The 15,093-nt window shown below is 55.8% G+C and overlaps 1 protein-coding gene across 1 annotated transcript in view; it reads right to left on the reverse strand.

Moving 5' to 3' along the window:
* Positions 1-1,084: 1,084 nt before the first annotated feature.
* Positions 1,085-15,093, reverse strand: part of PDGFRB (platelet derived growth factor receptor beta) — a 42,158-nt gene continuing 28,149 nt past the window's right edge. Inside the window, exons 11-23 of the mRNA XM_009209380.3 lie at positions 13,907-14,001; positions 12,800-12,932; positions 12,086-12,190; positions 11,614-11,724; positions 10,407-10,566; positions 9,274-9,434; positions 8,391-8,509; positions 8,069-8,191; positions 7,201-7,312; positions 6,656-6,755; positions 5,936-6,041; positions 4,846-5,078; positions 1,085-3,150 (exon numbers count right to left, since the gene is read on the reverse strand). Of these exons, the coding sequence (XP_009207644.2) occupies positions 2,967-3,150; positions 4,846-5,078; positions 5,936-6,041; positions 6,656-6,755; positions 7,201-7,312; positions 8,069-8,191; positions 8,391-8,509; positions 9,274-9,434; positions 10,407-10,566; positions 11,614-11,724; positions 12,086-12,190; positions 12,800-12,932; positions 13,907-14,001 (1,742 nt within the window). The 3' untranslated portion in view covers positions 1,085-2,966. The remainder of the gene's footprint in view (positions 3,151-4,845; positions 5,079-5,935; positions 6,042-6,655; positions 6,756-7,200; positions 7,313-8,068; positions 8,192-8,390; positions 8,510-9,273; positions 9,435-10,406; positions 10,567-11,613; positions 11,725-12,085; positions 12,191-12,799; positions 12,933-13,906; positions 14,002-15,093) is intronic.

Here is a 15,093-nt window from a genome sequence, read left to right on the forward strand (position 1 = left end):
TGTGAGTCAGAACTGTCCCATGGCTTCATTCCTTTCCCCACTTGAAGCCACAGCCCCAGACTCCTAGAGGCAGTCCAGGGAGGCCTGTGGTTCCAAAATGAGGTCCTTCCCCCTCCCCCCCGCTCTAATGGAGATGCCCTTTCCCCAGCTCAGAGGGATCAAGGGAGGAGCTAAGGACACACAGTGATGGACCTCAGGCTGACACCCAGTCCACCTCAAGTGAGCCAAGTACAAGACTCTGGGCCCCGGTGGGAGGGCCACAAATCCCTGCCTGGGCCCGAGACCCCTTGCACTCTGCCCCCTGCCCCCAGTAGCCCTATTGCCCCGGCCCTGTGTTCCTGCCGGGGTCCCACAGGCCGGGGTCCCACAGGCTTGGCAGGAGAGCCTATGACTCATGCGGGCCCCACAGCCCCTGAGCTGCTGCAGCCATGAGGAGTCTGGGTCCTGCAGGTGGATACCCTCTGCCCTCAAAGCCACAGCCTGGTCACCACCCTCTTCCCTCCCCTGTCCTTACCCTGGCTGCAGTTCTCTGCTTCCTCTCTTCCTCTTCCTCTTCTCTCTTCTCCGCCTTCTCCTCACTTCATGCTCTCACGCTTTTGGACACTCTGTCTGCCCTTCTCCCACCTGGGGCCTGACCATGACTCACCTGGACCTGGAATCTGGGCTCTAGCAGCTGCCTGTCACGGAGCACACTGGCCTCAATCTGGGCCTGTGGGCGGAGTGGAGGGGAGGGTGTCCCAGCTGATAGCCAAAGCCAAAGCACATGGTGGGGGCAGTGGGGCGCCTCAGCACCAGAGCCTGGGAGCGGCCCTGCAGCCCCACACCCTCCTGCCCGACTCAAGGCCAGGCTCTGCGGAGCCAGAAAAGCCTGTTCGCTTTCCACCTTGGGAAACCAAGCCCAAGGTCTAGGCCACCCAGCTTCTGGAGAGGGGTGGGAGAGTGAAAATCCCCACTTAACAGATGAATGAAATGAGACTCAGAGCTGAAGGGATCTGTCTGGGGATCTGCGTCTGGTTGAGCCCCATGTGCCCCACTCCACACTCCCCACGGACAGGAACCCAAACCCAAGAGACACTACAAAGTCTGTGAGTGAGAAGCACCAGGTTTAATATTAAAATCTTTCCCTTAAAAAAAGTACACAGATAGAAAAACTTAACAGCATACAAAATAGCACTTCTGCTGTATAAATGTGAGTTAACGTGAGTCCTAAAAATATTTGTAAACCTAGGTGATTATATCTTTGGTACCGTATTGAGAGCCCACTCTCCCTCCTTGGACCAACTTTGGGGATCTCAGGGAAGTAAGGTGCCAACCTGCAATGCAGGGCTGGTGCCCTTCCTGCACCCCCTTCCCAACCCTCCCCGTGCTGGGACGTCTTGGCTACAACCCTGACTCCCCTGGCACCTCCAATGCTCACTGGGCTGGGGATAATGAGATGTCACTGCTAGGTCTGGGCAGTGACAAAACCATACCGCCACGGAGTGCTGCCTCAGGGATGGGGCAGCTGGTGGTTGAGGAGGAAACCTCCAAAGCGCCCACCTCTCACATCCTTCTTGGAGCACCCATCTGAAGCTTCTTGTCCTTTACACGACATAACTGACGCAGACCTTGGCGCAGGTGCTGGAGTGGTGGGCTGCAGGAGGTGATCTCATTTGCCCTCTGTCTCTTTTGCCCGGGATACCCTCAGAGGTCATCGGGGGTAGTGAAAGAGGTCCCGTGGTCTTCCCATGTCCCTGGGGCAGCTGCTGGGGGCTTTCCAAGACACCGGCTGTCACTCTTAAGTCAAGGCCTGGACAGCTGCGTTCTTGAGACTTGCTGGAGGCCTGGGGAAGGGGCATGGTTCCTGTGTCCCCAGAGTGTGATGTGTGATCTGGAATCTCCCAGGAGCCCAGCTGACCCCCCAGGATGGAAGTTTAGGGTATATGACCTTGCTTCATCTGGACAAATGTGCAACCACCTGGAATATTCTAGAATGTTAGTGCTGGCAAGGCACTTGGAGTTAATAAGTCCGACTTGTTCATTTTTTCAGGGGGAAAACTGAGGCCCAGAGAGGGTGAGGGATTCCTCCAAAGTCTCATAGCAGATCCAGTGCAGAGCCAGGGCCATATATTGGAACACACATGTGGCCACTCCACACTGGCACATTTACATTCTCATCACAGATGCGGGGCCCGTCTGGCCTTCCAGACTCTGGTGGATGGATTAAGACTGAGGGTGATAAAGACAAAGCTCCAGGACTGATGGGCCTGAAGGACAGGGACACGGGCACTTGCTATGGCCACATGTGCTCCAAGTGCCCTGGGCAGGGGCTGCAGGCTAGGGGTGTCCTGTACTTGGCTCAGCCTCCAGCATTAATTAGGCTGCCTAATGGCCCCAGACCAGCTTGGGCCAGGGAAAGCAGGGACTGGCATCATAGGGAGGAGACTGGCTTTCTTCTGGATGAGGCAACACTGCCCAAGGCTAGGCCCCAGCTCAGGCAGCAGCCAGGGATGCTAGGGTCCCTTCCCTAGCTCCTGGGTGGATAAAAGTGCGAGGAGAGAGCTATGATTCCTTGAGGGGTAGCTGGCTGAACAGAAAAAAGTTAATTTACCACCTCAATAACCCCAAGAATCTTTCCAGGGAGGGATTCGACCTCCCTACCTATCAGCCAGGGAGAGAATCCTAGATTCTGGGCATCAAGCCCAACTTTACCATCTTACATATGGGAAAACGGAGTCCCCTGGGCGGAACCCTGGCTCAGAGTCAGTTAGCCTCCCTGGAGGCACAGGGCTGGTCGTGGCCCCTGCAGTTTTCTTGCCTCCTAAGCCAGCCCCAGGGTTTGGGGCACAACACGTCAGGAGCAGAAAGCTTCCAGAAGGGGACAGCTGATAAGGGCAGCCTGGCTGACAGGAGGCCCGGCCAGGCCAGGAGGTGCTGGGTGCTGGCAGAGGGGAAGCTTTGGGCAGGGCAGGGTGGGGGCCAGCCCCCTACAGGAAGCTGTCCTCTGCTTCCGCTCGAGGCGCGGGGCACCCTGAATCCGGCAGCTGTTCCAGCTCTGGCTCTGGTTCCACCTGGCGCTCAAGCTGGGGCTCTGGCTCTGGTTCCTCCTGGGGCTCCAGAGGGCTGTCACAGGAGATGGTCGAGGAGGTGTTGACTTCATTCAGGGTGGAGCTAGAGGAAGGAGGCAGTGAGTGACAGGCTAGGAAGGAGCCCAGGAGGATTACAGCAGCAGTCATGAAGAGCCTTCGGTGTGTCTGCCCCTGCACCATGGGCTTCACACACTCTGGCTCATTTAACTCTTGTGAAAACTACGCAAGGCCTGCACCGTGAGGAAAGTGTGGCTCAGAGAGGTTATGTCACTGCCCCACTTCACACAGCAGGGAAGTGCAGGAGCTGGAACTTCGGAGCAGGGTTGGCTGGCTCCAAAGCTCCTTTCTCATCCACCAGCATCTGCCTCCTCTGCACCCCTAAAGGTGTATGCTATCTCATTTAATCCTTGCAATGACCGCCTAATAGAAGTACTTTTACTGTTCATATTTTATAGAAGAGGACACCGGCCGAGTGCGGTGGCTCACGCCTGTAATCCCAGCACTTTGGGAGGCCAAGGCAGGCAGATCACCTGAGGTCAGGGGTTCGAGACCAGCCTCAACACGGAGAAACCCCGTCTCTACTAAAAATACAAAATTAGCTGGGTGTGGTGCTGCATGCCTGTAATTCTAGCTACTCGAGAGGCTGAGGCAGGAGAACTGCTTGAACCGGGGGGCGGAGGTTGCGGTGAGCCGAGATCGCACCACTGCACTCCAGCCTGGGCAAGAAGAGTGCAACTCCATCTCAAAAAAAAAAAAAAAAAAGAAGAGGACACCAATGTTTACACAGTGAAGCAGCTTGTCTGAGGGCACAAAACAAGGCGAGCATTCACACCTCAAGCTATGGGAGAGCTGCACTTCACTCCTCTGCGTTCACACCTCAAGCTGTCGGAGAGCTGCACTTCACTCCTCTGCGCCATCCACTGGAACTCTTGGATGGTTCGTCTCTTCAACAGTTAGAGCAATGAGGGCCTTTGGGAGCCTTCTAAGGCCTGTGTGCACTCCTGGCACATATGGAGAAACTGAGGCTTTCAGAGGAAAAGCCTTCCCAGGTCTCATAGCGGCTAGTGGCAGAGTTGGGACACTACCCCAGCCTGGGGCTCCAGCCACTTCACCTTGGGCTGGATCTTGCTTTGGAGGTGGGCATGGCCTCATGAGGAGCCCTTCTCTCCAGTTAAGGGGAGACCCTGTGTGGACATTAAGTCCCCGCAACAGCAGGGTCCTCCTAGAAAGCCCCCGCTGAGCTGTAACTTCACCACTTCCCAAGGCAAAAGAAAACCACAATCTCCTTCCCAATCTGAATTCTGTCCTGAATTCCTGTAGGCGCCTCTGACTCCTGCAACCCTGGAGGCTCTCTCCAGCCCCAGGGCATGGTGCTGAAGAACAGAACATAGGCCTCTGGCTGGCCATGAGTAACAACTGGGGTGCTGGGGATGCTAAGTAGGTTTGCTTCTTCTCCTTGGGGCTAGGACAGGACCTAGAGATGAGAGAGTATAGATAACCTCTGGGGGCTCCCTTAAAGGAAATAGCTACCTTGCAAATAATTCCCAGCCCATACTTTTGTTTTTACTAACCTGCCCTTTCCACCTCAGGGCATCAAAGTTCAAATGAGTTCCATTCTCTCTTCTATTTGTTGTTAGGGATAAGTACTTACCCTAAGTAACTTACCTCTGAGGCAAGCCTGACAGCACGCATGCAGGCAAACACACACACACACACACACACACACACACACACACACACACACACGATATCCTTGGCCCCAGGCCACAGTGGTTACCTGGCTAGGCTGGGGGAACCCTCCAGTGGGCCTTCGTCAGCAACCTCGGGTTTGGGGTCAGGCAGGGGGATGATATAGTCGTTGTCACCCTCATTGGGCTGCACGGCAGTGTAGAGGACGGAGCTGCTGTCCAGGGGAGATCGGAGGCCATGGAACCCGGGCAAGCGGGCCTGGGACCGAAGGATGGCTGGGTGGTCACTCCTCAGAAACTCCTCATCCACCTGCTGGTACTTCTGCTCCCAGGGCAGGGAGAACCAAAGAAACAGGGATGGTCAGGCCACAGTTGCCTTCAGGGATCTTCTAACCTGGCCCATCCCCCTTTGTATAAATAAGCTCCCCGCTGCTCAGAGGGGAAAGGGATTTGCCCAAGCCACATAGAATCTTACAAGGCGTCGTGAGCTCAGGACCACCCAGGGAGGGGCAGTTATCAGAACCGCACCCAGGACTCTAACTCTTCCCCGACTTCAGAGCAGACAGGCACAGGCTCTCATGCTGCCTCAGCCTCCTTCCGCAGGGCCTCAGTTTCCTTGGCTGTGAAGTGGTGATGACCTTACTCCATCTCCCAGGTCCCTGGGACCATCCCCGGGGCGCAGTGGGGGTGAGAAATGGACCCAAGGAAGGAGCTGCCTCTGTGTCAAAGGCGATGTGTATTTCCTCCTCACTCGGAGCCCTGTTGTTGGACCAGGCAGGGTTTCAGGGCCCTGCTGGCTCTTTGGGCCTTGGAGAGACGATCCTATGACAGGATCCAAGTGGTCAGGTGGTTCATGATCATGTAACCTGGGGTTATTCACACTTCTGAAGGAGCCCCATGGTTCGGTATGGATGCAAAGGCCCGAGGGAGGCAGCAGGACAGACAGGGCTCTAGGCCCCCTCCCTGCATCTAATCGATCAGCTTCCATGTAGCTCTGTGCTGCTAAAATAAACTCATAGCGCCAGCCCATCCCCTTCTAGAACCAGCAGGGAAACTGAGGCCCAGAGAGGACAAAGGGTGGTCCCCTAAATGCCAGCCCATCACACAGAGCCTTGTACTTGGTGTCTGACTTCTACACCAGAGCTCTCTGTGTTCCACCCCTACCCTGCCTCAACATACCTTTTTGTAACCTTCGCCCAACAGTCTCTCGAGAAGCAGCACCAGCTGGGAGAAAGGGGGCCGAATCTCAAACTTCTCTTCCCAGCACTTCTGCATGATCTCATAGCTGGGGACGAGGAGAAGGGTCAGGGTCTCTGGCCCAGGGTTCAGGGGACAAGGCTGGGCTGGGGGAGTGGGAGGCTGCTGCCTCTCAGAACAAGGTGAGCCATGGAAAGGAGCTGGGGGGAAGTGGTGGCTGGGTGTATCCAGAGGTCCTGCCTCTGAATATTCCCTTGGGAGGCCCTCTCAGAGCCCCCATTCCACATGGTTCCACAGGTTGACTATGCCTGGGTGAGCACAGGACCCAAACTTGGCCAATCGTTTTCAGTCCTGCAGCTTCTGCGGTCGGTTCTTGATGGCATGTGACCCCACCTGAGCCCTTGAAGGTCAGCTCTGGGACTTTTGCTGACACTATGCAGCAAGCAGTAGGACATGAGGCTGGCACTGCTGGTAGCCATTTGAGCAATGCTGGCCTGAAAATGAGGCCACACAGAGCAAAGCAGAGCTCAGGGCTAGAACAAGAGGTTCCTGATGCCATCCTTTGCACGGCTGGATCCAGTTACACCAAGGCTTTCTAGATCTCTGAGCTAACAAATCTCTCATCTTTGGTTTAAGCCAGTAGAGTTGGATATCTATTGTTTGCAGCACAAAATCCTCCCAAATGCATGAAGCTCCACTCACATCTCGTCGGAGGCGTGGGCAGGCTGGGCCATGCGGTAACCCCGTTTGATGGCATTGTAGAACTGCTCATTCATAGGCAGCTCTGGGTAAGGGGTGCCACCTGTTGGGGAGCATAGACAAGAGACACACAGGCTCAGGGCTGGAAAAGTGGCAGGGCACCCTCTTCTACAGGACAAGGAGAGCCATGCTGGCCCTGGTATGGGGGAGGGGGCAGTGGCCCTGGCATTTGGAACTGTGGGCTCCTTCATGGGCTCTGGACAGAGACCGCAACCCTCCCCAGGATAGACAGCCAGAATGTGAGAGCCAAGCAGGCTTTCTGATGTCACTGTCCAAACCTGTCAATACTCACACAGGGAGCTAAAGAGACCCAGAGAGGGCAAAGAATTTGCTAACATCACACAGCAGGGAGAAGGTAGCAGAGCTGGGACCTCAACCAGGATCCCTGTATCAGGGCTTGTCCCATAGCCCCACCAGGCCAGAGGCGTGATTGCTGGAGGTAGACCCCAGGCCAGGATGCTGAGGCCTGGAGGAAGAAGCAAGCGTACCCAAAGTGAAGATCTCCCAGAGCAGGATCCCGAAGGACCACACGTCGCTCAGGGTAGTGTAGAGGCTGTTGAAGATGCTCTCTGGAGCCATCCACTTCAAAGGCAAAAAGGTCTGTAGGGAGGTCAGGATAGGTGCTGAGTGCAGGGAAGGACCTCAGCCCCACTCTGCACCTGGGACAGGAGAAGGGTACCTGGCAGTTCCCACCCACAATCACTTCTCCCTCCCATTCCCTGTGAGGGCCCTGGTCACAGTTCCCATGTCCATCCCAGTGCTGGCCAGAGGACCAGAAGCTGTTTCTTTTCTTACTAGCTGGGGACAAGGCAGCCCCTGTCCCTGGGGAAAATCTCCAGGGTCTGAGTAGTGAAGTGGGGGAGCCAGGGACTTGTCAAGGCACCCCCCAAGCTCTCATCCTGGCTACATTTGATCTCTGGGCCTAGCATCCCTCCATCTGGGGTTTGCTGAAAAGTGGGGAGATGAGAGACAGGCAGAAGGATCATGTTTTAACCAGACCAATCCCAGCTACTGCGTGTGACCTGCTCATCTTTCTTGCCTTGTCACCTGGGCTCCTTCCTCTGCCCACCACTGCTGGAACAACACATTCGGCCTGTTCCCCCTTCCCCCACCCTGGACCCATTACAGCCAGCCCTCCCCACTGCTATACTTGCTCCATGCTCTCCTGGGCGGCTCCCCTTCCTGTCCCTGCACACATAGCTGGGCAGGCACAGCCCACCACCGCTGTCAGAGCAGGCCACGAGGAGCCCCACACAGATATCCCATGAGCTGCAGCCACACTAGTCAGGAGGGAAACTGTTCCTGTGGTCACAGACACATGGTGACAGCCCCACAAGGGCCAGGGAAGGTACTCACACTGCCTTTGGAGATGTAATTCGAATCCCGCATGATGTCTCGAGCCAGGCCAAAGTCACAGATCTTGACCAGCTTGCCCTCGCAGATGAGCACGTTCCTGGCCGCCAGGTCTCGGTGGACGCACTGGGTTTGGGGAGAGGGGAGCTGAGGCCTTGGGGGCAATTGTGGGGAAAGAATCTCCATGTCAAGGGCTTTGGGAAAATGCAACACTGCCCACATGCGAGAGGCCATCCTGGTGTGCGGGTGCTCTTGGAGGATGCTGGCTGACTGGCTGACCCACTTCCCCATAGCCCCTACTGTGCTCTACCACAACCACACGTACGTTCTTGGAGGCCAGGAACTCCATGCCATTGGCCACCTGGTAGCTGAAGCCCACAAGGTCCATGTAGCTTAGCACCGGAGACTCATTGATTAAAGTTGCCCGACAGGTCCTCTCAGGGGCTGGAGGGGAAGCAGAGGGTCACCTGCTATCTTATGTCTCCTTTTGGCCCACAGGACCCCTGCCCTTTGGCTCCTGGGAAACTGAATGTCCAAGACAGGTGGCTACTCATTGCCTAGGTCCCCCCTAAAAGGAGAATGATTTCTTAATATCGAACTCAAAGTTCTCCTGCTTTATCAGTGCCCTCACTGGCCAGAAACATTTTTGGCATTAGCTCTTGGGCCACTTTTGCCCAGCCCTTGCCTGCCTGCCTCTCAGGGACACTAGACCAGCCTGGGGCCGAAGCTGAGTAGATCACTTTCCCTAGCACCAGGCTGGAGTGCCAGTGGCCGGATCTCAGCATCACTGCAAGCTCCGCCTCCCTGTGGGTTCACGCCATTCTCCGGCCTCAGCCTCCCAAGTAGCTGGGACTACAGGCGCTGCCACCTCGCCCGGCTATTTTTTGTATTTCTTGGTAGAGACGGGGTTTCACCGTGTTAGCCAGGATGGTCTCAATCTCCTGACCTCGTGATCCGCCCATCTCGGCCTCCCAAAGTGCTGGGATTACAGGCTTGAGCCACCGCGCCCGGCCCTCCCTGTGGGTTCTATGCATGTTTCTGGACCCACAAACAGCGGTCCACTACAGAGCAGTTTTTGCCAGGTGGCTAGCCTCAATTTCCACATCTATGAAATGGGCACGAGACTCCCTTCTTCCCAGGGTTTTTGGCAAGGCTGGGCATGTGAAGAGCATCAGCCTGCGTGGGTGTGGGGTACTGTGTCCACCCACCAGAGGGAACGTAGTTATCGTAGGGGGCCATGTAGTTGGAGGACTCGATGTCGGCATATTTCACATCTCCTTTCATGTCCAGCATGGGCACGTAGTCCACCGACTCGTCCTTGCTCATGTCCATGTAGCCACCGTCGCTCTCCCCAGTCAGGGACACATGGCTGGGGGTAAAGGAGCATCACAGAAGAGCCTGGAGGCTTTGCCTTCCCCTCCCCTCCTTGCCCCTTGCCACTCATGAATTTCTTCTCTCACACACTCACTCATCCTTCAGGCTATCCCAATAGGAATGCCCATGGACCGACCCTTTTCAACCAACCTGCTGGGCCAAGCTGGGCACTGAGGCTGCCAAAATGACAGTTAGAACCCACAGAGCTCACACCCAGAGGCGATGACAGCGCCCCAAGGCAAAGGTCACAAGATGGGTGTGTACAGAGGCGCCTTCCTGTGGCCTCCCCAGGGCCACCTGGCCATAGGAGTGCCTGGCTGCAACCCAGTGTGGGCAGCCAGGAGTCACCCCGATACCTATGCCTGTTGCATCAGCTCCCCAAAGGGCTGTGGGGCTCTACACACATGTCTCTACGGGCAGGAAAAAGATGGGAAGGAAATTGATCAAAACATTGGAGAGGGCAGGAGTGAGTTTTACGGTCTTTCACGCTTTTCTGAAGCTACTCTTGTCTTTGTTTTTGTAATCAGCAAAAGAACTAAGAAATGTTCTTTTTGGAAAAGATGAAGAAAGGAGTTGAGCTCCCTAAGGGGCAGTGTGGAGGCTGGTGTGTAGAGGCTGTAGACAGGAAGACAGTCTGGAGCACCGCTGCGCAAACTGGGAGCTTGGCTCTGGTCTCACCACAGCCTCTGTCCCTTCCTCCATCACTGCATGCCCGGGACTGAAGGGCAAACACCCACGACACAGGGATGGCATGTCACATGTGTAGAGGGCTTAGCAGCGCAGGGCCTGGCATCACTGTTATTCCCTCATCTGGGGTGGGCCACCTTGTAGAACAGCCCTAGCTCCAGGAGTGATTCTGTTCCCTGCCCTGTCACAGCCTCAGCTTCTCCTCCCGGACAAAGGGAGGGGAAGGAGCGGTGCTCCTCAGGTATCCCAAAGATTCAGTCCCTGGCCTCCCTCCTGGTACCTGGGCAGGGGGAGCCCAACGGGCAGCGCATTGCTGTAGAGCTCCGCGCTGGGCGGGCGGCGCTTGTCGGAATGGTGCTGCAGGAAGGTGTGCTTGTTGCGGTGCAGGTAGTCCACCAGGTCTCCGTAGCGGCAGTACTCAGTGATGATATAGATGGGTCCTGCGGAGGGACAGGCTCAGGGACAGTCCCTACGGAGGCCTCGGGCGTCTCCTCAAGGCCACGAGGCTAATCAGGGGCTGGATGTGGGAGAGACACTTTGGCATGACGGCTAGGAGGCTTCAGTGCCTTGCAAATCTGGGTTCTTTTCCTGCCTCTGTGGCAGAGAGCAAGGTACTGAGTCTCCCTGAGCCTTACCTTCCCCAGCTGTTAAGTGGGGTAATTAAACCCACCACAAAGCGCTGCCATGAGGATTAATGAGATGACGTCTTTATTGGCTGGGCACGTGGCAACTCCGCAGTGTTGGCTCTTATTGATATGTTTTCAAACTAAAGCTTACTTTGGAGCCCAGTATAGAAAGCAGATAAAGGCCACTGTTTACAATAATCACTTTAGTAGTTAAATTCAACTACAATGCATTTACTTAAAGTCAGTCAGTGAGAACTTGAAGATATCTACGCGAACAAAAATTTTGAAATGAGTGATCATTGCGGACGTGAATAAGTCTATGTACCCAACATACTTCTGTATTTTGTTTTGGTTGCATAATGCTGAGGAAAATCCCAGATCTCACAATAAGCAGCTGCAAACGGTGATAACATTTTTTTTTTCAGCCTAACTGGCAATCAGAGCTTCAAATAAACACAGTTGGCCACAGAGACTTTCTTCTATGATCAAATAAAGGTAGCTCCCAATTAGCTAGCTGGTGGTCTCCAATGGTGGGCGTATAACGCATCTTAATGTCATGTGAGCTGTTATTTATTGGTTTTCAAAATGTGTTGTAAAAATAAAAGCATCAGCCAACACCATGGTCTGGAAGCTGCTGGGACTGGTGACCCGACTAATCGTTCAGCCGAGAAGGTGTTGTGACGTTGTGAGTTTCTAAACCCCACCGCCCTCTGGGACCGTGCAGTGGGGGCGCTGGAGTGGGGGGGCACGGACCCTCCAGCAGGAGTGTGCTGTTGAGTGAGGCCTGAGGAGGCGGTAGGCGGGGCCTGGCCTTGGTGGTGGGCACTTTCCCTGAGTCCTCTGGGGCAGTGGGTTCGGTACCTCCTTTGGTGCAGGCCCCCAACAGGTTGACCACGTTCAGGTGGGGCCCAAGGTGACTCATGATCTTCAGCTCCGACATGAGGGCTTGCTTCTCACTGCTGCGGGCTGTGGCTGAGGAAAATGGGGGCCCCAGGGCAGGCCCAGTTATGGAGGCTCCACGGAGGCCCCACCACAGGAGCCTATTCTGACTCTTCTGCCCCGCCCTGTGCTGCAAGACTCATGCAGCCTGGCGGGGGGTGAGCACCCACACTGTGAGGAGGGGAAGAGGCCAGGGTAGGGGGAGGCAGGCCAAGGAGGCCAGGGTGAGGAACCCTCTTTCCCAAACCAGACTCGGGAGCAGCGCCTGCTGCAGTGTGACGGCCCCTCTTGTGCCTGCTAATCAGCATCAGGCCACCCTGGGAGAGGCTAAGTGTGTGGGGAGGGGCAGGGAGAGGTGAAGGCCCAGATGTGGAGGGCTCCAAGGACTACTCACATTTAAGCATCTTGACGGCCACTTTCATCGTGGCCTGAGAATGGCTCAGGCCATGAGCCGTGGCCTCCACCACCTGCCCAAAGGCCCCAGAGCCGAGGGTGCGTCCTGGTGCAGAGATGATCCCTCAGCTCCTGGCCTACCAGGAAGCTGCACCACTCCCCCCGCTGCCCCCTTCCCCCCGACCCCCCGCCCCGCTGCCACCCTTCCTGCCCAGTGAGGGGAGAGAGCCACTCTCTTAGGTCAACCTAGACATTACTTAAACCACCTTGGACTCAGGGTATTCCCTAAACACACTCCTGCAACCACAATGCCTCCCTGTCTTTCCTGGCATCTCATCTAAGTCCTGCCTGCTTTCTGCCCCATCTTTAATCTCTGGAAAGTTTCTTCCCTCCCCAAGGAAGCACGCTCCTCTGTACCCCCTCAGCTTCCCCAGCCAGACCCGGCCTGCCACTCAGCCTGTCCTCAATTCTTCCACTTTTGTCACATAGGGGCCCCGTCTCACGGGGTCACAGGATCATAGAATCTCAATGCTAGGCAGTTCCTGGGGGATTGTCTTGTCCTCACTGTACATAGCAGGAGACAGAGGACCAGAGAAGGCAAGACACCAGCCCTAGGTCTCATAGCTAGTCATGACAAGGCTGGGACCAGACCTCAGAGAGTCTTCCCACCCATCTTGAGTCCCCACACTGCCACCTGAGGCCTCCCAGGACTGACCCAGCACAAGCTGGTCCCGCGGCAGCTCCCACGTGGAGTCATAGGGCAGCTGCATGGGGTCCACGTAGATGTACTCATGGCCATCAGAGCTCACAGACTCAATCACCTTCCATCGGATCTCGTAACGTGGCTTCTGGAGGCCCAACCCCAGGAATTAGTTATCAGAGGGGGCCTTGGGCCTTGAGGCCCATTAGGTCCATCCATCTAGGACACATGGGGCAGGGGACCCTGAGGCCCAGAGAGGGGCAGGGGACCCTGAGGCCCAGAGAGGAGCAGGGGAATATTTGAAATCACACAGCAAGTGCTCAACTGAGCCAAGGTCTTCATGGGCTCGGAGGGAACAGGGACCAAGGGGTCCCAGAGGAGGCTTCAGAACTTGGCAGCCTGAGGAGCAACTGGCAGCTGAGGGCCTGGCTCATGAGAACCTCCTCTCCAGCTTCTCTCCCAGCCTTAGCTGCTCCTCAGATGGAAGTGGTGGAGCAGGTGACCCCAGAAAGTGACACCAGGTAGGGCACTCGGCTGGATGCGGATGCCCTCCCCATGCTGGGTGAGTCAGAAAGATGTAAGCTTAAAATGTTGACATCTTAGGGTGTTGGAACCACAGGGCTGGAATTTTAGAATGATGGGATCATGAGGTGCTGCAATCCTGATTCAGGAAGCTTAAAATGTTGGAATCACAGAATGGTGAAATCTCAGAGTAGAACACTGAAATTACAGACTAACGCGATCAGAATGCATTTCAGTAGAATCACGGGGTCTCCATGGGTGAGAGCTGGAAAAATCCTGGAGCCCATGCAGTCCACCACAAAGGTCCCATGCTCCATGGCTAGGATGAGAGGAATGGTGCCTCAGCAGGACCCGGGGACTTAGTGACACAGTAGGGGAAGAGAATCCTGGATAGCTTAGGCCCGGCTCAGGTTGGCCCAGACTGCTGGGGGTAGAGGAAGCTCGGACAGCCAGCATCACTCTACGTAAGTTCCCACCTGAGTTCCATGCTGAGCCCTGCGTGTGGCCAGATCACGCAGCATTCAAGGAGGGCAGAGGGGTGGAATTCATGCAAAATAGTGATGTGCCAGTCTTCACCCATTAGGCCAGGGAGGGGCTTACCTTCTGCCAAAGCATGATGAGGATGATAAGGGAGATGATGGTGAGGACCACCAGGGCCAGGATGGCTGAGATCACCACTGCCTTGAAGGGCAAAGCTGGAGGCAGAGATGAGAGCAGGCCATGAGCAAACTGGGCAGCTGCCCTCCCCTGACCCCATCTCTGGCATCACAGATCCCTCCGTACACATCCTGTGCAGAATAGAAGCACCCACCTCCCCATTAGCCTGCGGTGTCAGACCCTCAGCCTCTCACTCTAGGCTGCACGTTCAGACTGTCCTGTAAATACCCCATCCCCTCAGTAACTACCCCCACTCAGATCACTGCTGGCCTCCACATCCCTTCAGCACTGCCAGTCAGTCTGGCCTTGCTGCCAGAACTCTAGACGGGCTACAAATCCTGTTCTGGATTCCAGTTCATTGCCTGGACCTCCCATTAGCCCTGGAGCCCCTGAGGGCTGGGTTGCGGCTTACCTCTCCTCTGAGTCCACACCCTTGCTGGGGCTGCTACAGCTTGGTCAGACTCTATGCCTGACCGAGTGGCTGGTGGACGGAGTGAGTGGCCACTGACGGAGCAATGGCTGAGACCCCCAGCTTGATGAATCCAGACCTCAGCATGGAGGCTGCCTCCTCTCCACTCCACCCAAAGGGCCCAGTTGGGGTTGGGGTGGTGACGGTAGTTACAAAGTGGGGCTCACACTGGCCCTTACAAGCCTCGAGTCTCCTCCACCCTCAAGGCCTCAGCCTCTTTGCTGTGCTTCCCACTCTCCCCATCCACCCCCGCCAGATCCGCCTCTCCCCTACCCTGCCCCGCTGGCCACCCATGATGTCCCATGGAACTTATTCCCTCCTCTTCTGTCCCCAATCTGTGCTTCTTTGCTCCCCAGGGAGTCCTGTCCCACCTCCTCCTCCCCATCCATTGCTATAACCTCAGTCCCTAAAACCACACCTGGCACATGGTAGGTACCTGGTACTATTTGTTGAATTACTAAGTGAATGCCATTCTTATGCTTAAAATATTTGGATGCAGGCTGGGCGCAGTGGCTCATGCCTGTAATCCCAGCACTTTGGGAGTCCTAGGAGGGCGGATCACGAAGTCAGGACCAGCCTGGCCAATATGGTGAAACACCGTCTCTACTAAAAATGCAAAAAATAGCTGGGCATGGTGGTGGACTCCTGTAATCCCAGCTAT

The sequence above is a fragment of the Papio anubis genome, chromosome 5, assembly GCF_008728515.1.
Source record: "Papio anubis isolate 15944 chromosome 5, Panubis1.0, whole genome shotgun sequence".
Classification (NCBI taxonomy): domain Eukaryota; kingdom Metazoa; phylum Chordata; class Mammalia; order Primates; family Cercopithecidae; genus Papio; species Papio anubis.